Source organism: Haematobia irritans, chromosome 2 (genome assembly GCF_050003625.1).
Source record: "Haematobia irritans isolate KBUSLIRL chromosome 2, ASM5000362v1, whole genome shotgun sequence".
Taxonomy (NCBI): Eukaryota; Metazoa; Arthropoda; class Insecta; order Diptera; family Muscidae; genus Haematobia; species Haematobia irritans.
In genome coordinates, this window is record NC_134398.1 from 16,272,053 (window position 1) to 16,294,052 (window position 22,000).

At 28.4% G+C, this 22,000-nt stretch overlaps 1 protein-coding gene across 1 annotated transcript in view; it reads left to right on the plus strand.

Annotated features, from left to right (window-relative positions):
• Positions 1 to 20,819, plus strand: part of DIP-theta (Dpr-interacting protein theta) — a 196,050-nt gene extending 175,231 nt beyond the window's left edge. The window contains exon 11 of the mRNA XM_075293470.1: positions 20,236 to 20,819. Coding sequence (XP_075149585.1) covers positions 20,236 to 20,462 — 227 coding nt within the window. The 3' untranslated portion in view covers positions 20,463 to 20,819. The remainder of the gene's footprint in view (positions 1 to 20,235) is intronic.
• Positions 20,820 to 22,000: the final 1,181 nt, after the last annotated feature.

A 22,000-nucleotide genomic window follows, 5' to 3' on the forward strand; every position in this document is an offset into this window, starting at 1 on the left:
TTGTATTTCTATAGAAAATTTTGTCAAAATTATGTTTCTATAGAAAAATTTGTCAACGTTTTATTTCAATAGAAAATTTTGTTAAAATTTTATTTCTGTAGAAAATTTTTGCTAAATTTTATTTCTATAGAGAATTTTCTCAAAATTTTGTTACTATAGAAAATTTTTGCAAATTTTTTTTGTATAGAAAATTTTTGCAATTTTTTTTTTTTATAGAAAAATTTTGCAAATTTTTTTGTATAGAAAATTTATTTCTATGAAAAATTGTTGGAAAGTTTTTTTTCTATGAAAAATTGTTGGAAATTTTTTTTCTATAGAAAAATTTTACAATTTTTTTCTATCGAAAATTTTTGCAAAATTTTATTTCTAAATGAAATTTTTTCAAAATTTAATTTCTGTAGAAAATTTTTAAAAAATTTAATTTCTATAGAAAATTTTCGCAAAATTTTATTTTTATACAAAATTTTTTAAATTTTTTTCTATAGGAAATTTTTGCAAAATTTTATTTCTATAGAAAATTTTGTCTAAAGTTAACTTCTATAGAAAATTTTGTCAAAATTTAACTTCTGTGGAAAATATTGTCAAAATTTAACTTCTATAGAAACTTTTTTAGAAATTTTATTTCTATATTTATTGTAATTTATAAGATTTATCTTGTTGTGCTTGGTATAACATATAAACCAATAAATAAAATCAAATCAAAATCAAAAAAAAATTTGTCAAAATTTAACTTCTATAGCAAATTTTTGCAAAATTTTATTTCTATATATAGTTTTTGCAAAACTTTATTTCTACAAAAAAATGTATATCTATAGAAATTTTTTGCAAAATTTTATTTCTGTTTGAAAACGAATATTTAGCAAAATCTACCATTCATTTTTTTGCAGCGTGTGATCACTTTATCGACAGTCTGAAGGCAATAATTCGTGCTAAATGTAGCCAAGTTAAACAAATCTAAACTGACTCTAAAATTTAATGTTATTTTCGATTAAATGAAAAAAATATAGGCCACTGTAGTAATACTACGTAAATGCGAAAGTCTACATTTATTTATGCCTCATATTCATGATGATGCTATGATATGATAAAAAGAATTACTTACAGCTAAGTAAGCAATATCAAAGAATATGCTATTTAAAGATTAAAAATTCAAATTGTTTCTTAACTAGAATTTTTATTTATTTTTTTTTCTTCAATTGAACTTATACTTGCAATATTAGGCTATATATACAAGCCATTTTAAAAATTTCAAATATCTTAATCTTCTTATGCTACGTTGCACAATATGTTTTTTTTTTTTTTGTTTTATGACAGAAACAAAATTTTTAAAGTGCAACAAAAAGCTTTAAGTTTTACAAATGTTATGAGTAGGACTTTACGTATACTTATATAATATATAAGATAGTATATATCAGTAGTTTACTTTATATGAGTACTTGTAGAAAATTTAGATTACGTTTCATCTTTTGATTGTATTAAGAAAAAAAACATATAAACCAGTAGATACTTATTTAAGTTTGGCTCCGCCGAACTGCTGTTATATAATAGATAATTTATGGACAGACAAATGAACAAGGTCCTCATGCCTTATGGTTGTGTCACCCTATATTGTTACAAACATTATTTTGTAATATTTCACATATTTCTCTTACACCCCACTATCAACAAAAAATTCCTTGAAGAAATTTAAATAGAATTAACCTTGAGAATGTTTTCAAATATTTTTTTGGTCATGACCATCTGGTCACGCATCTCCCCCACCTCACCACCCCTATATGGAAATCGAAAGTCATCATCATTAAAAATAACGCCTTAAGCAATATATTTCTGCAAAAATATCCCATTCACATTCTAATAAAAATCCCCGCAAAATAACATCATCGAATCAACCCCAAAAATAAAATAAAAATAAAAAAAAAACCTAAAATAATAATTTCTATTTTCAAGAAAAATCCTAGTCACGCCAACACAATCATAGCCAACAGTCACATTTTCCCCTCCTTCGCCTTGTCCAAAAAAGAAAACAAAAAGGCGTATTATAAATGTTAGTGGAAACTTAATCGAGAAAAGGTTATGGGAAAACTCGAAATCGATTTAAGGTTTAACATTTAAAAGTTTAACCCTTTTTTTGTGTGTGCGAAACTAATATGTGTAAGTGTGAGATAGAAAATTCGTTTAAAGAAACTTCCATCGAAAAAAAAAAACATAAAAGGGAAAAGAAAAAGTGTCATCTTTGTCTTTAAATTTAGTGTTCGTATGCTTTGCCTTCTTTTGTAGATTTTTCTCTTCTAGTTCTATCCAAGCCTTTTAAAATTTTGTTTTTTAACCCTACACTATAGTGTCAATATTTTGGTTTTGCCATTCTGTTTGTGACAATTTTTTCTAAAGAAATAAAATTTTAACACAATTTTGTATAAAAATAAAATTTTGACAAAATTTTGTATAGAAATAAAATTTTGACATTTTCTATAGAAATAAAATTTTGACAAAATTTTCTATAGAAATAAAATTTTAACAAAATTTTCTAAAGAAATAAAATTTTGTCAAAAATTTTCAATAGAAATAAAATTTTGACAAAATTTTCTATAGAAGTAAATTTTTGACAAAATTTTATATAGAAATAAAATTTTGACAAAATTTTCTATAGAAATAAAATTTTGACAAAATTTTCTATAGAAATAAAATTTTGACAAAATTTTCTATAGAAATAAAATTTTGACAAAATTCTCTATAGAGATAAAATTTTGACAAAAGTTTCTTCAGCAATAAAATTTTGTCAAAATTGTCTATAGAAATAAAATTTTGACAAAATTTTCTATAGAAATAAAATTTTGACAAAATCTTCTTCAGCAATAAAATTTTGACAAAATTTTCTATAGAAATAAAATTTTGACAACATCTATATATATAAAATTCAATCTATGATTGTTTATTTGTTTGTTTGTTTGTATGTTCCGAGTTGGCTCCGAAACGGCTGAACCGATTTACTTGAAACTTTCAGAGGTCATAGGGGGCGTTCATGTGGTGAAAATAGGGTACCTCATTTTTTGACACCTGGTCGCGGAGGGGGACCTCCCCTTTGTCGGACTTTTTGAAATTTGGACCAAAGTTAACCGATTTGCTTGCAATTTTCATTGAAGGTTGGGTTTGGTATCTAGACAAAGATCCGCCACTTTATATTTCGATATTTGGTGGCGGAGGGGGACCTCCCCTTTGTTCGACCTTTTTTAAAGTACAGTGAAAAAAACGAAAATTCTATAAATTATCTGGGATTTACATAGAACATGCGGTGAGGTTATGGAATTAATATGGGGTCCCTGATGATTTCATATGTGGACGGGAGGGGGACCTCCCCCTTGCCCTACTTTTTTAAACTTGCAATAAAATTATGCGATTTGCTTGAAAATTTCATTGAATGTTGGGGTTGGCATCTAGACAAAAATCCGCTACATTATTTTTCAATATTTGGTCGGGGAGGGGGACCACCCCTTTGCCCGCCTTTTTTTTTAAAGTACAGTGAAAACAAAACTAAACTCCCCCGACTGAAATTTTACGGAAAAATTAGTGAGGTTATGATATTTATATCAGGTTCCTAATTTTTTAATAAAAATAAAAGGACATAGGGAGACATCCGCTTCTCTTAAGTAACTACATACAGAGAAACAATTAAACTTTACCGAGTTACTTGAAATTTACAGAGGACTGGTGAGAGGCTACGATATTAATAGTTGATACCTGATTTTGTGATATTTGGACGGAAGATAGGCCGCCCCTTTAGGCTTATAATTTGCTTGACATTTTCTGGGACGTTTACAAAAGATACGCTACATCACTTTTCGATATTTGGTCGGGGAGGAGGTCCTCCTCTAAAGCTGCAAAAAAAAAAAAACAAAAATTCTTAAGTTTTCTTGAAATTTACAAAGGCAGTGGAGGAAGGTTATGAACGAAGGAAAGGTTAGGGAAGGTTAGGGGTGCTATTCACTACGGTGTTAGTCGATATTGTATCGGGGAAAGTGACTTCCCTTTAAAACAATATGCAAAATTTAAACATCTCCGATCTACTTGAAATTTACAGGGAACGTGGGAGGAGGTGATTAAATTTATACATGATTTTTAAATTAGTATATGATTTTTCGATATCTGGTTGGAGAAGGGGAAAATTGAAATAAACTTTGTCGATTTACTTCGATTGAATTTATAGAGACATTGAGCAGTTATGAAATTATGTTAATATATTGTACTTGATAGTCCGATATCAGGTCACTGTGGAGCGAAGGTGGGGAGAGGGTTCCCTTTTGTCCGTTTTTTTTTTCTTAAATTGAAAGTAGAGGGTTGTCCGTAAATGGGAATTTTATGATTTTTGCACAGGCTTCTTCCAGACTTCTTTTTAGTAAATAACTTAAATTTACATGAAATTGGCAGAGGGTGCATCATTTTCCAACATTTTAGCAAATGTTAATGTGGTGAAATTGTTTACTACTTTTGCTTTTTCCGATTTATTAGATGGGAAACAGTAATTCTTTGTATGTTAAATATTATGATATAGTGCTTAATTTTCAGATATGACTTAAAATTCACAAGAAATGTAGAAGTTTGTCCAACTACTTGAATACAGAACATTTAGACGAACCATTTTACATATGTATATCCGCCGTATTTGTACCTATAAACGAAAGAGCAAGTAGTCCGATTTGTTTGAAAGAATTCAAATCTTTTCGAATTTGTTTTCAGCACGAAGAATATGGTTGACTTAGTTAACGCAAAATGTTCCTACAAATACGCTTCGGAAGGCGCAGCGAAGCGGGCCGGGTTACGCTAGTTTTCTATAGAAATAAAATTTTGACATTTTCTGTAGAAATAAAATGTTGACAAAATTTCCTATAGAAATAAAATTTTAACAAAATTTTCAAAAGAAATAAAATTTTGTCAAACATATATATAGAAATAAAATTTTGACAAAAATTTCTACAGAAATAAAATTTTGACAAAATTTTCTATACAAATAAAATCTTGACAAAATTTTCTATACAAATAAAATTTTGACAACATTTTCTATAGAAATAAAATTTTGACAAAAATTTCTATGGAAATAAAACTTTGTGACAAATTTTCTATAGAAAAAAAAAATTTACAAAATGTTCTATAGAAATAAAATTTTGACAAATTTTGACAAAATTTTCTATAGAAATAAAATTTTGAAAAAATTTCTATAGAAATAAAATTTTGACAAAATTTTCTATAGAAATAAAATTTTGACAAAATTTTCTTTAGAAATATATTTTTGAAAAAATTTTCTATAGAAATAAAATTTTGACAAAAATTTCTATGGAAATAAAATTTTGACTAAATTTTCTGTAGAAATTAAATTTTAACAACATTTACTATAGAAATAAAACTTCGACAACATTGTTTATAGAAATAAAACTTTAACAACATTGTTTATAGAAATAAAATTTTGACAAAATTTTCAATAGAAATAAAATTTTGACAAAATTTTCTATAGAAATAAAATGTTGACCAAATTTTTTATAGAAATAAAATTTTGATACAATTTTGTATAGAAATAAATTTTTGACAAAATTTTCTATAGAAATAAAATTTTGACAAAATTTTCTATAGAAATAAAATTTTAACAAAATTTTCTACAGAAATAAAATTTTGTCAAAAATTTTCTATAGAAATAAAATTTTGACAAAATTTTCTATAGAAGTAAATTTTTGACAAAAATTTCTACAGAAATAAAATTTTGACAAAATTTTCTATACAAATAAAATTTTGACAAAATTTTCTATACAAATAAAATTTTGACAAAATTTTCTATACAAATAAAATTTTGACAAAATTTTATATAGAAATAAAATTTTGACAATATTTTCTATAGAAATAAAATTTTGACAAAAATTTCTATGGAAATAAAATTTTGTGAAAAATTTTCTATAACAAAAAAAATTTTTACAAAATTTTCTATAGAAATAAAATTTTGACAAAATTTTCGATAGAAATAAAATTTTGAAAAAAAATTCTATAGAAATAAAATTTTGACAAAATTTTCTATAGAAATAAAATTTTGACAAAATTTTCTATAGAAGTATATGTTGACAAAATTTTCTATGGAAATAAAATTTTGACAAAAATTTCTATGGAAATAAATTTTTGACTAAATTTTCTGTGGAAATTAAATTTTTAACAACATTTTCTATAGAAATAAAATTTTGACAACATTTTCTATAGAAATAAAACTTTGACAACATTTTTTATAGAAATAAAATTTTGACAAAAGTTTCAATAGAAATAAAATTTTGACAAAATTTTCTATAGAAAAAAAATTTGGACAAAATTTTCTATAGAAATAAAAATTTGACAACATTTTCTACAAAAATAAAATTTTGACAAAATTTTATAAAGAAATAAAATTTTGACAAAATTTTCTATGAAAAAAAATTTGGACAAAATTTTCTATAAATATAAAATTTTGACAAAATTTTCTATAGAAATAAGATTTTGACTATAGAAATAAAATTTGGACAAAAATTTTCTAGAGAAATAAAATTGACAATTTTTTTTTAATAACATCTATAGAACTAAAATTGACAAAAATTTTCGAAAGAAATAAAATTTTGACAAAATTTTCGAAAGAAATAAAATTTCGACAACATTTTCTAAAGGAACTAAATTTTGACATTTCCAATAGAAATAAAAATTTGCAAACATTTTCTAAAGACTATATAAATAAATTTTTTATTGGCATGTTGCCCAAATTTGCTAAATAATTAAAATTTAGGCAAAATTTTCTATAGAAATAAAATTTTTACAAAATTTTCTATAGAAATAGAATTTTGAAAAAAAATCAAACAAAATTTTGACATTTCCAATAGAAATAAAAATTTGCCAAAAATTTTCTAAAGACATATAGACTATAAAAATACAATTTTTATAGACATAAACTGTTGTCCAAATTTACTAAAAAATTAAAATTTAGCCAAAATTATCTATAGAAATAAAATTTTGACAAAATTTTCTATAGAAATAGAATTTTGAAAAAAAAATCTAAAGAATAAAATCTAGATAAAATTTTTTATAGAAATAAAATTTTGACAAATTTATGTAAAGAACAAAAATTTTTACAAATTTATCTAAGGAATAAAATTTTGACAAAAAACAATTTTGACAGATTAGAAATTCCCAAGGAAGTTGGGGGATTGCTCATTATGAAGGCTATATTAAATCGGTGAGGATAAATTAAAGATAAATTAAATTATTTCTCTAGAGCCATGCTATGGAAACAAATTTGACCTAACATGAGAGATTATTTAATTTACATTTTTGGACACTAAATTTAGGAAATTTTACATTCTTCGTTTAAATATATTTATTTTCGATAAATTCAGTATAATTATTTTTAATTCTTAATTTACAATAGACAATGCAGCATCTTTAAAATTCGACCTGCTGACCTTAACTTTATTGTTGACTTTCTGCAATTCCATACCTTTTTCTTACATTTTCCACACACACACAAACACTCATTTACACTGAAAACATTTTTCTACCCTGGAATACAGCATCCATAAAAAATGAAACTGTCTCGTACGTGGCCTGAGCCAAAATGTATTAGAGGATAGCAAAAGAAAAAAAAAAAAAACAAATCGCTCCCAAGAAGTAAGCAAACTAAAAAAAAAATCACATAACACGAAATGTTAGCACATATATGTGAAGTATAGTGGTGGCATTGGCTTAAAAGCACAAATGCAAAATGGGTTTTTTCCTCTCCATTATGGCTTCCAAGTATCACCAACGTGTCCTTTGCGTGAAAAACGCAATTTAATGCTTTCAAAGCTTCTATCCTTGTTGATATAAGAGTTTGAATGCGTGCTTGCGGGGCAAATACACTGGGGAATCGTTCAACGGATTTGCAAAAAAACAAAAACAGAAACAAAACGACTCAAAGAAACTTTTAGTTTCCATATATAATGGAATGTTTGGCCATTGAAGAGGTCACATTTCTAAAATTTCTTTTATGCAAAATTTTCCAAGTGTTAGAATTTGTAATTTGGGAGTATGTCTTAATTGAAAAGTTATAAGATTTTTGCCCCAAAAACCTTTCGAGATAGATGGCTGATTTGTTTGAAAAGTTTTGGGCCAGAGATATATTGGAAATTTTCGTATACTCTATAATGATTGTGATTTTTCAAAAGATTGTCTTGTCTTTGGAGACACAAAGCCATTTTTTATTTATAAAATTTTTTTGAGGGAAAACAAGATACATATTTTAGGCTTTAGGTTTAAAATCTTTTTATTGCTTATCATTCTTAAATTAACAATTTAAAAAATAATTTTATTTAATTGTTGGTCTGAATCATTGCCCTTTCTATACAGAGGAAGGGTATAAATGAAATATTGACAAACTTTTCTATAGCAACATTTTTCATAGAAATAAAATTTTGACAAAATTTTCTATAGAAATGATATTTTAACAAAATTTTCTATAGAAATAAAATTTGGACAAATTTTTCCAAAAAATTTTCTAAAGTCAAAAAATTTTAACAAAATTTTCTATATAAAAAAAAAAATTAACAAAATTTTATATATAAACAAAATACAAAATTTTCTATACAAATAAAATTTTGACAAAATTTTCTGTACCAATAAAATTTTGACAAAATTTTCTATACCAATAAAATTTTGACAAAATTTTCTTTAGAAGTAAAATGTCGACAAAATTTTCTTAAGAAATAAAATTTTGGCAAATTTTCTATAGAAATAAAATTTTGACAAAATTTTCTAAAAAAAATAAAATTTTGACAAAATTTTCTAAAGAAATAAAATCTTGAGAAAATTTTCAATAGAAATAAGATTTTGTTGTTTGGTAAAATATCTCCTAATTTTGGTAGAGTATTTTTGGGTCGAGTGGAAATCGTGCTCAAGGATCAACACTGGATCCCGATCTTTGGAACATCTGTTATGGTCGTCATATCTTGATGCAAGCAGTCTATCAAAATATGAAAAACATAAAATTTTGACAAAATTTTCTATAGACATAAAATTTCTAATATTTTTTTTAAACATAACATTTTGACAAGAAATAAAATTTTGAAAAAAATTCTATGGAAATATAGTTTTGATAAAAATTTCTATAGGAATACAATTTTGACAAAATGTTCTAAAGAAATAAAATTGTGACAAAATTTTCTATAGAAATAAAATTTTGATAAAAATTTCTATAAAAATAAAATTTTTACTAAATTTTCTATAGAAATAAAATTGTGAAAAATTTTCTATAGAAATAAAATTTTGATAAAAATTTATATAGAAAAAAGTTGGACAACATTCTTTAAAAATATAAAATTTTGACAAAATTTTCTATAGAAACAAATTTTACTTCTATAGAAAATTTTGACACAATTTTCTAAAGAAAAAAAATTTGGCAAAATTTTCTAGAGAAATAAAATGTTGACAACATTTTCTAAAGAAATAAAATTTTGACAACATTTTGTAAAGAGATAAAGTTTTGATAAAAATTTCTATCGAAGTAAAATTTTGACAACATTTTCTATAGAAATAAAATTTTGACATTTTGACGAATTTTTCAAATCTATGGATCTAATATTAATAAAGATTAAATTCACTCCTCGAACTTTATATTCTTCCCGCCTTAACCAGACACTTAAGACTCACAGAAGTGTTGGTAAAGAGCAATAAACCACATATTATAATAACAATATAATAAATAATTTACGACACACCCATTGTCAATGTGCCCTTCCAAGGTGGTGACAATGACACATTCACTGTCACTTGAAATCAATTGGTTGTGAATCTATAAAAGAAAAAACAAAAACACAATGACAGTTTCATGTCATCAAGCAATGATTTGATTTGGCATATGAAAATACTAAAATAAAAGTGTTAAGAACTGGAGGGAGTGATCAGAGGGTATATGTGGATGTGTGTATGTGTCTGTGTGATTCACAGCGACACGCTATGGAGCAGATATGCTTCAGCATTAGCTAGAATTTCCGTCCGGTTCCACGCCTTGGGTGCTTTTAAGCTGTTGATACCATTGATAACTTCGCCTCTGGTGAAATGTGAAAACCACGAACACGCCTCTCCTTCTCGCTCTATAAATCTCAGGATGTTCAACAAACTGTTGACTAACATAAACGGTTGAAAACTCGCGCGCATCCCTTCAGATCAGTCACCGTCACATCACCAAAGGTAACTGAAATCCCATCGTCCCTTGTGGTGGTATTAGAGAGGGCTCGTACCATTGATCGAAACTTACCTGTGCCAGAGCCTTGGTAACATTCTTTAGGTGATCTACCCATGTATTCCTCTTGTGTTTGTCGACTATCTTAAAAATCACTAGAATCTACGACCAACAGGGCTAGCACGACGTCGCTCATCACGCACTTCTGCTTACATTCAGAGGTTATCAAATCAGAGATTCGGTCAGTGGTGAAAATTATGGAGAGGTGGCCTGAAACCAGTGAAATTTTCTACAGAAGTACATTTGTGAATAAATTTTCTATGGAAATAAATATACAATTGTGACAAAATATTCTAAGAAAATAAAATCTTTACAAAATTTTCTATAAAAATAAAATTTTGACAAATTTTTCTGTAGAAATAAAATTTTGACAAAATTTTCTACAGGCTTAAATTTTTGACAAATATTTCTATAGAAATAAAATTTTGATAAATTTTTCTATAGAAATAAAATTTTGACAAATTTTTCTAAAGAAATACACTTGTGACAAAATTTTCTAAAAAAAATAAAAGTTTGACAAAATTTTCCATAGAAATAAAATTTTGACAAAATTTTCTATAGAAATAAAATTTTGATAAAATGTTCTAAAGAAATAAAATTTTGACAAAATATTCTACAGAAATAAAATTATGACAAAATTTTCTATATAAATAAAATTTTGACAAACTTTTCTATAGAAATAAAATTTGGACAAAATTTTCTACTGTAGGAGAATTTTGTTTAATTTCTGATCCCCATGATCAGAATAGTCAAATGAAGAAACACTTTTTGTTTGTTTTTTTTAGTTCATAATGATTTCACAATTCAAAAGTTTTATTAATCCATATTCACTTATAAATTATTTTATAATTTCATGTAAGTGGTTGAAACTCAATTTTATACAACAACTATTTACTAGCTATGTCCCAATGCATAGCTTTGATTTAAAATAATTCAAATGTTCTGCTTCTTGTAGATGACCAAACGCAAGTGACTTTGTTTGTTACTGCCCCAAGCAGTCATAGCAGCAAGATCACCCAAAAATGTTTTCTTGTCTGTACCTACATAAATATGTACTGACGAGTGTGTATGTAAATACTCATATGCATGTTAGTATGTATGGCTAGAACAGTTAGTTATGCATTTTGGGTAAACAAATAATAGTTGAAAAAGGGAGTAGAAGAATGATTTTTGCAACTCAAGTGGAGACATAATTTTTAATGTAGGGATTGCGGGATTATAGATTAATAATATATTCAGTTTGGGAGGAAAAATCCCAAACATTCTCCCGGGCCAAGAACTACGATTTTATAGTTGTAGTTTCTTCTCTGTTGACATAATTATCGTTAGACGGCAGGAAGCATATTTTTGTAATAGGTCGTTTGATGTACTTGCCATTACAATATAGGGTTACAACACGTACCAAACCATCAGGACCTGGATGTAATTGTTCAACTCTGGCAAGTGGCCATTGACCTGGAACACTTCTTTCATGTAAAAGTAGGACTAAGTCTCCGACTCGGATATTGCGTTCTATTTTGTTCCATTTTGGGCGAGATTGTAATCTGCATAAATATTCCTTGTTCCATCTATGCCAAAAATTTTGTTTGAGACGTTCAACCATTTTCCAACGGCTCAAACGATCAATGTTGATTTCAAGTAAGTCATCGTCGGGGATGCAGTTGGTGGCCTCACCAATTAGAAAATGCGCTGGTGTAAGCGCGTTTGAATCTGCAGGATCAGATGATAGGGGGCATAAGGGCCTTGAATCCAGGCAACTTTCAATTTGTGCCAATAGGGTGGACAGTTCCTCGTAGGTGAGTAAACGGTCTTTCATGATTCGACGCAAGTGGTGTTTTGTTGACTTCACACCGGCTTCCCATAAGCCGCCAAAGTGAGGTGAAGCAGGGGGTATGAAATGCCACGTTGTGCCTTGATTCGCCAAAGTTTCCACAAGGTACTCTGGGAGTGATGATTTGTTTCGTTGGAAAAGAACTTGGAGTTCTTTGTTAGCGCCTACAAAATTTGTGCCGCAGTCTGAGTAAAGGTCAGTACATTGACCTCTTCGCGAAGTAAAGCGGCGGAAGGCGGCGATGAAAGAATCCACATTAAGACTTGTTACACCTTCAAGATGTATTGCTTTGGTGCACATACAGATGAATAGACAAATGTAGCCTTTTGTTGTTGCAGCTGTCCTCAGTGACGAAACTTTTATATTTATGGGGCCGGCATAGTCTAACCCACTATGCTTGAAGGCTCGGGTTGGTTGCAGACGGACCGAAGGCAAGTTCCCCATAAGTTGTTGACAGCTTTGTGCATTGTATTTAAAGCAGACAACACATGCACGTTGGACCCGTTTTGCTAAATTTCGAGCTGATATGATCCAATAAGTACGAGAAACGTAAGACTGCATGAGCGTGAGGCTACCATAAAAGGTTTTTATATGTGCATCTGAAAATATAAGAAAAGATAGCGGATTTTGTTTGGACAACAAAATCGGGTGTTTAGTATTGTACGGGATTTGTGCATTTGATATACGTCCACCAACTCTTAAAATGTCCATTTCATCCAGAAATGGTGATAGATTTGAAATATTACTTCGAGTTGGAGCTCTGTGTCCCAATTGAAGGCAGCTTATTTCTTCTCGAAAAGAAATGGCCTGTGTAATTTTGACAAGCAAATGCAGTGTTCTCTTTAGCTCGTACGATTTGAGAGAACCGGTTTCTTTGCTGTTTTGTTTTGCTTGTGCTTTTATGTTGTTGTAAAAACGAAGAATGTATGACGTCACACGTACTAAAGTAGACAGCTTTGAATAGCGATGAGTTATTTCGGGATATGACGTTGTGGTAGTTGTTTTTGTTGAATGATGTGTGACAATGTTTTCGTTGAAATCTTCCACATGAGATTCGGTAGGGGAAAGAGGCCATTGCTCTTGTTCTAATTGGAGCCAACTTGGACCTTTCCACCACAATGTATGATGTATCAGTTGTTCAGGAAATAATCCACGGGACGCACAGTCAGCCGGGTTGTCGTTAGTTGGGACATATCGCCAGTCATTTACATCAGTTAAACGTTGAATTTGTGCGACTCTATTGGCCACGTAGATTCCAACCGTTTTGAAGTATTTTTCAGCCACGCAAGAACGATGGTACTATCCGTCCAGTACACAGTGCTGCTAACGTTGAAATCTACGCTGGCTTTTATCTTGGCAACTAACTTTGCCGAGAGGGCAGCCGCTGTTAATTCCAGCCTGGGAATTGTTTGACTTTTTAGGGGTACGACTTTTGTTTTCGCCTGTAATAAATTTATTATTATCTCACCAGATTGTGTTTTTATTCGGGTATAAACTACAGCTGCGTATGCCAGTTTTGAGGTATCGCTGAATGCGTGTAATTGTATTTCACAGCCGGTTGAGCTGTAACCAATCCATCTTGGTATTCTTATCTCTTCAAGAGATTTTAATTTTGATCGAAATCGGAGCCATTCCTGTTGAATATTTTTGGGTAAAGTATCATTCCAGTCTAATTTTAATTTCCACAACTGCTGAAATATAATTTTTGCTAATATGGTCGTTGCACTGATCCAGCCTAACGGATCAAATAATTTGGATGCATCTGAAAGTAAACTGCTTTTAGTAATGTTTTCAGAAAATTGAAAATTTATTGAAAAACAGAAGTTATCGTTCTTGGTATCCCAGTGTATACCAAGTGCTTTAGCCATTTTTGGTTCTTGGATAGCAAATAAATTTTTAACTTCACGGTCTTCTTCTGAAATGCTCTCCATGAGCTCCACTGAATTGGAATTCCACTTTCTTAAATGAAATCCTCCTGATTTCAAAAGATAAGTAAGTTGTTTTTGCAAATAAAAGGCCTCTTGTAGAGTGTCTGCTCCAGATATGACGTCATCAACATACGTGTCAGTAAGCAGTATTTTGCTAGCTTGTGGGAAACGTTTCTCCTCGTCAGTGGCTAGTTGTTGCAATACTCTGATTGCTAAGTAGGGAGCAGACGTAGTACCGTATGTTACAGTTCGTAAAGCATATACACAAATTTTGCGAGAGGCATCTCTCCATAATATACATTGGTAGTTTTGGTGTTCAGGACAAACAAATATTTGCCTAAACATTTTCTCCAAATCAGCTGTAAAGGCAATGCGATGTCTTCGCCAACGAGTGAGAATTGTTGGGAGATCATTTTGTAACGCAGGGCCAGCTGAGAGTTCCTCATTAATAGAAGTTTGTGGAGGTTTGCAGTTACCACCATCATAAACAACACGAAGTTTTGTTGTTGTGCTGCTCTCTCTAAGCACACCATGGTGGGGAAAGAAATATGCATTTGGAGGTATTGAGTGTGGGTACTCACCGAGTTTTACCATATGTTGTAGATTTTCGTATTCCAACATAAACTTTTTGTATTCTGCGGCAAATTGTTGTTTGTGTTCAAATGTTGATTCCAATTGTTTCAGTCGTTTTAAAGCATTGTAGTCCGTGTGGGAAAAATAAGGTAGCTCATGACCTTGTAATAATTTCTTAAACGGTAAATGTACAGTGTAGCGTCCAGTATCATCGCGTGTATGAGTTTCCATGAATAATTTCTCGCAAAGATCTTCTTCCGTAGACAGCGGCTTGGCGTCCATAATTTCCTCCTGTTCCCAAAACAGTCGGAACTGCTCATCAAGAGAGCATAAATTAGCGGAAATTCTTGGAGAATTAAAATATGATTTAGTGGAACCAGATATCATCCAACCTAGATACGTTTCTTGCAACAAAAGCCCATTTTGTAATTTGTTAATGCCTGGAAGGAGTAGATCAGAGTAGACATCATTTCCAAGAAGAATATCAATTTTATCTGGGGATAAAAATTCAGGATCTGCAAGAAAGAACTTAGAGACATCGGGAATACTTTTTACTGATATTTTCGGCGGAATGTATGAAGTTACATTGGAAACAATAAGAGCCGTAATAGGTAATTCAAATTCCTTTTTGTATTTAGAGTAGATGGTGAAATTGGCTACTTTATGCACAGTGATGGCTCGACCTCCACCTATACCAGAAACATCAACTTTGGTTTTGGAAACAGTAATAGGTAGTAGCTGTGAAAGTTCTTCAGATATAAATGAAATTTGTGACCCTTGATCCACAAGAGCTCTGGCACAAAAATGTTGGTCATTAGTTTTGATTAATACTTTCACAGTTGGCAGCATTGCTGGATTCAAGTTCGATGTGCCAAAACTAGAAAGGTTTGTACTTACAGTAGCAGTGTCAGGAGTAGATGTAGTAGCAGGCGGCTGGAATGTTTGATCCATGGTGGAATTATTCGGTTGAGTAATAGGTGATGTATTCTTCACGAATTCGTTGTGTATAATAGTATGATGCGGCTCACGACAAATATGGCATCTAGTGTTTAGTCTACAAGACGAATGCAGGTGTCCAGAATTTAAACAGTTACGGCAAAGACGATGCTGATTTACGAGATTCCTTTTCTCCGCGGACGAAAGGGTAGTAAATCGGAAGCATTTATAAAGTGGATGACGTTTGTGGCAGCAAGGGCAGTTGTCATCGTTGACAGTTGAAGCTGTGTGAGCTCGTACAGTTTTTGTTGGCTTTTTACGAGATTCAATACCAAAGGTTTTTGGTGTACAACTAGAATCTTCTTCTAAAGATTCCAAAGTTCGAAAGGTAGTTTCCAAAAAAATTAACATTTCAGACATAGGAGGGATGGAAGTACTGGCTTTGAGTGACTGTTCCCACTCCTTGCGGGTCTGAGCATCTAGTTTTTGCGTAAGCAAATAAATTAGAATTGAGTCCCATGTTGAGATATCAATGTTCATCGACTTCAGTTGAGACAGACAAGTTCTGGTGGTGTCCAGTAGAAATTTTATATTCTTAAATGTACCGTTAGATGGTGGAATGGAAAACAGGCGCTTTAAAATTTGTTCTACAAGTTTACGTTCATTATGAAATCTCTTCTCGAGAGCATCCCATGCCATATCATAACTTGATTCTGCTGCTGGGTATTCACTTACCATGCTAAGTGGCGTACCGGTGCATGAACTTTTCAAGTAAAAATATTTTTGTACCTTAGTAAGGGAACTATTTTGATGCACAAGGGTATTGAACATATCACGATATGCAATCCATTCAAGATAATCCCCTGAAAATGTTGGCAAATCAATTTTTGGTAACCGGGCTGCAGCACAGAACGATTCATTGCGGCTGGTGGCTGAGAAAGTACTTGCGTGAACGGTTGGAGTCTGTGGGGAATCAAAATCGAAAAGGTTATCAAGTAATTTACTTTTCAAAGTAATATATGTGTCATAACACATGTAATAGGTATCACCACTGATATAAGGCACGTCCTTTTCATTAATAGAGTTTTCTCGTAGAATCTCCATGATTTGATCGTGTCCATCCTTGAAGAATTTAAAGTTGTTTTCCAAGTCTTCCAGAATTGTTTGCACATAACCTTTAGATATGGCTTCTTTGGGCTTAGCGTTGAAGGCCGCAGCCACGCGCTTAATATGGTTGAAGATCCTCTTCTGGTCTTCGATAGCTACTTCAGACGATGACATGTTTCTTTGAATTTGGCTCGAAATTCAGGAAAGAAACAAATGTACAGGCAGTACGTATGAAAAATACCGTAGACTTGACGGCAGTAAACCAGAGTGCAGACAGCACGTTAAAAATACCGTAGGCTTGACGGCAGTAATTTTATAGGTAAAGGGAGGTCTTGTCTCCACGCGGACAGCTCCCGGGTTTCGGCACCATTTATATGTAGGAGAATTTTGTTTAATTTCTGATCCCCATGATCAGAATAGTCAAATGAAGAAACACTTTTTGTTTGTTTTTTTTAGTTCATAATGATTTCACAATTCAAAAGTTTTATTAATCCATATTCACTTATAAATTATTTTATAATTTCATGTAAGTGGTTGAAACTCAATTTTATACAACAACTATTTACTAGCTATGTCCCAATGCATAGCTTTGATTTAAAATAATTCAAATGTTCTGCTTCTTGTAGATGACCAAACGCAAGTGACTTTGTTTGTTACTGCCCCAAGCAGTCATAGCAGCAAGATCACCCAAAAATGTTTTCTTGTCTGTACCTACATAAATATGTACTGACGAGTGTGTATGTAAATACTCATATGCATGTTAGTATGTATGGCTAGAACAGTTAGTTATGCATTTTGGGTAAACAAATAATAGTTGAAAAAGGGAGTAGAAGAATGATTTTTGCAACTCAAGTGGAGACATCATTTTTAATGTAGGGATTGCGTTTATAGATTAATAATATATTCAATTTGGGAGGAAAAATCCCAAACATCTACAGAAATATATTCGTGAAAAAATTTTCTATATAAATAAAATTTTGACAAAATTTTGTTGAAATAAAATTTTGAAAAAATTTGATTGAAATAAAATTTTGACAAAGATTTTCATAGAAATAAATTTTTGACAAAATTTTCTATAGAAATAAAATTTTGATAAAAATTTCTATAGAAATAAAATTTTGATAAATTTTTCTAAAGAAATACAATTGTGACAAAATTTTCTAAAAAAAAATAAAAGTTTGACAAAATTTTCCATAGAAATAAAATTTCGACAAAATTTTCTACAGGATTAAATTTTTGACAAAATTTTCTATAGAAATAAAATTTTGATAAAATGTTCTAAAAATAAAATTTTGACAAAATTTTCTATAGAAATAAAATTTTATTAAAATATTCTACAGAAATAAAATTATGACAAAATTTTCTATAGAAATAAAATTTTGACAAACTTTTCTATAGAAATAAAATTTGGACAAAATTTTCTACAGAAATACATTTGTGAAAAATTTTTCTATATAAATAAAAATTTGACAAAATTTTGTTGAAATGAAATTTTGAAAAAAATTTGGTTGAAATAAAATTTTGACAAAATTTTATATAGGATTAAAATTTTGACAAAATTTTCTATAGAAATAAAATATTGACAACATTTTCTATAGAAATAAAATTTTGATAAAATGTTCTAGAGAAATAAGATTTTTACAAAATTTTCTATAGAAATAAAATTTTGAAAAAAATTTTCTATAGAAATAAAATTTTGACAAACTTTTCTATAGAAATAAAATTTTGTCATAATTTCCTATAGAAATAAAATTTTTGGCATAATTTTCTATAGAAATAAAATTTTCGCATAATTTTCTATAGAAATAAAATTATGACAAAATTTTCTATATAAATAAAATGTTGACAAAATTTTCTATAGAAATAACACCTTGAAAAATTTTGAAAAATTTTCTATAGAAATAAAATTTTGAAAAATTTTCTATAGAAATAAAATTTTGATAATATTTTTTATAGAAACAAAATTTTGACAACATTTTCTAAAGAAATAAAATTTTGAAAAAATTTTCTGTAGAAATAAAATTTTAATAAAATACACTATAGAAATAAAATTTTGACAAAATTTGCTACAGAAGTACATTTGTGAATAAATTTTCTATAGAAATGAAATTTAAAAAAATCTCTCTAGAAATAAAATGTTGACAAAGATTTCTACAAAAATAAAATTTTGACAAAAATTTTCTATAGAAATAAAATTTTGATAAAATTTTGACAAATTTTTCTATAGAAATACAATTGTGACAAAATTTTCTAAAAAAAAAAATAAAATTTTGACAACATTTTCCATAGAAATAAAATTTTGACAACATTTTCCATAGAAATAAAATTTTGACAAAATTTTCTACAGGATTAAAGTTTTGACAAAATTTTCTATAGAAATAAAATGTTGACAAAATTTTCTATAGAAATAAAATTTTGGCAAAATTTTCTATAGAAATTAAATTTTGACAAAATTTTCTATTGAAATAAAATTTTTACAAAATTTTCTATAGAAATAAAATTTTGACAAACTTTTCTATAGAAATAAAATTTTGGCATAATTTTCTATTGAAATAAAATTTTTACAAAATTTTCTATAGAAATAAAATTTTGACAAACTTTTCTATAGAAATAAAATTTTGGCATAATTTTCTATAGAAATTAAATTTTGGCATAATTTTCTATAGAAATTAAATTTTGACATAATTTTCCATAGAAATAAAATTTTCGCATAATTTTCTATAGAAATAAAATTATGACAAAATTTTCTATAGAAATAAAATTATGACAAAATTTTCTATATAAATAAAATTTTGACAAAATTTTCTATAGAAATAAAATTTGTACAAAATTTTCTACAGAAATACATTAGTGAAAAATTTTTTTATATAAATAAAATTTTGACTAAATTTTGTTGAAATAAGATTTTAAAAAAATTTGGTTGAAATAAAATTTTGAAAAAATTTGGTTGAAATAAAATTTTGACAAAATTTTTCATAGAAATAAAATTTTGACAAAATTTTCTAGAGGATTAAAATTTTGAAAAAATTTTCTATAGAAATAAAATATTGACAACATTTTCTATAGAAATAAAATTTTGATAAAATGTTCTAGTGAAATAAAATTTTTACAAAATTTTCTATAGAAATAAAATGTTGACAAAATTTTCTATAGAAATAAAATTTTTACAAAAATTTTCTATAGAAATAAAATTTTTACAAAATTTTGTTGAAATAAAATTTTGATAATATTTTTTGTAGAAATAAAATTTTAATGAAATATTCTACAGAAATAAAATGTTGACATTATTTTCTATACAAATAAAATTTTGAAAAAAAATCTATAGAAATAAAATGCAGAAAAATTTCGACAAAATTTTCTAGGGAAATAATACTGTGTAAAATAAGATTTTTTTTGGTTGGTAATTTTTTTGGTACATTTTGGTAGATTATTTTTATCTTGAGTGGTTACTTGACTAAATATTAATGCAATTTTCTGTATGGGTATTTATGATTTAGCCTGGCCGAAGTTTAAGTCCTATTAATTGTTTATAGTAATTTTTCCTGAATTTCTTTGATTAAATTCATAATATGTTTCCCCTTATCTTCTTTCAGGACCTGATCATCCCAATTATCGTGGAAATTATGATGGTAAAAATCTACCGCATGATGCCAATTCACTATCGCTGGAAAATAACGATAATTATAGTGGGTCGGGTAGTAAAATGGTGGTTACTCTGCTTAACCTCATAACCGCCTCGTTAATGGGTCATTTAACCCATTATGCTTTTCAGCAAATCCATAACCTGGTGCAATTACCATCACCCTATCATACTGTGTAGCAATTATCGATGAATTAATGAACACAAAAGTAAATAAATAATAATAATTATTTTTATTATTATGTATCATTAGTTTTTGTTGGACAAAGCTAATTTGTATAAAATAAACTCGTAATCATTGTTTAGTTTTTAGGTACAAAAACCGTAAATAAATAAGTAAATAAGGAAAGCTATAAAATAAGCACAAAACTCTGCTATGGAATATTAAAAAGGGGAATTAAGAGGAGATTTTAAACCACAAAAAAAACACAAAACAGAACAAATTGTTTTGCTTTATTTTTGTTTTTAATAATATTTAAAATTATTTTTCAATAGAGATGCTAATAAAAATATATTTCTAATGAGCTTATAGGACAAAAAGCATGATTTTTATTTAAACCATAAGATTAGTGTGTGTATATAGAAAAGCATTGGGTGTTATTTTAGTATGGCAAACAATAAGCAAATTAATTACAATATCATTTGTATATTTTTTAACAAAAAAAAATATTTAAAAAAAATTATGGAATTTTTTTGATCCTGGTAAAAGTAAAACTTAAATCTAAAAAATCAAAAAAAAAAGAGAAATAAATAAACGAAACCATAATAGCATCGTTTTCCCCATTAATTGTTTGGAAACTATATATTGCGTATAATTTATGTTTTTGTTTTTTTTTTGTAATGAATCTTATGAAGAGTAACCCTAATTTTTATTTTCGCATTATTCGTAATTTGGCAATAAATCTAGCATATCAAAAAATATTTTATTATTATTTTTGCTTTTTTTTTTTTTTTGTTCCTTTACAATTAAAGGATAATCACATTAGCCGTAGTTCAATCCCCTAATTGGTTTCATTGCATTCGCTATTGATTTTGCTATATTCATTTTTAATTGTTAGTTAAATAATAAAAGCTCCAAGTATGGAATTATGCAAAGCATATTAGGTGAGAATGATGCAAACAAATAAATTTTGTATGAACTTTACTCTTGATATTATTACCACAACCAAAAATATTTTTGCTATGGTTATAAGCATGTTTTTTTTCAGTTGTAGAGATATAAAATCCTTAAATTAGCCTAAGTGATGTTCTCCTTAGAAAAAATTCAATGTCAATGGATTTCCGGGACATTGACTTCACGGTCTATGGTCGAAATGTTTGCCTGTCCAGGGCTTCCATACGGTATTTATATTTTGCATTTATTTTGACCCCACGATCGATGAGTACGAGCAGGGAGCTATCATCAGCAGCGCTATAAATATGGGCCTCATGAAAGTGAACCTCCAAACCAAAATGAAATAGGTCCCTAAAAAAATTATATGAAAAACAACAACACCAAATTTTAAAGTTTTTCGGGGTGTAATTTCATTTTATTTTTGGGAACCGTTTGTATTATGAAAATACAAACCCCAATATTTCAAATAGAAATGAACGCCAATTTCCTTTTTGGCGTTGTGCTTCGTTTTAAAGTGCTGCCTATTTTCGTTTTCTGTGATTGGACAATGTTGGCAACTGTACAACAATTTGATGGGACTATGAATATAGGCCCCAAAATCAAT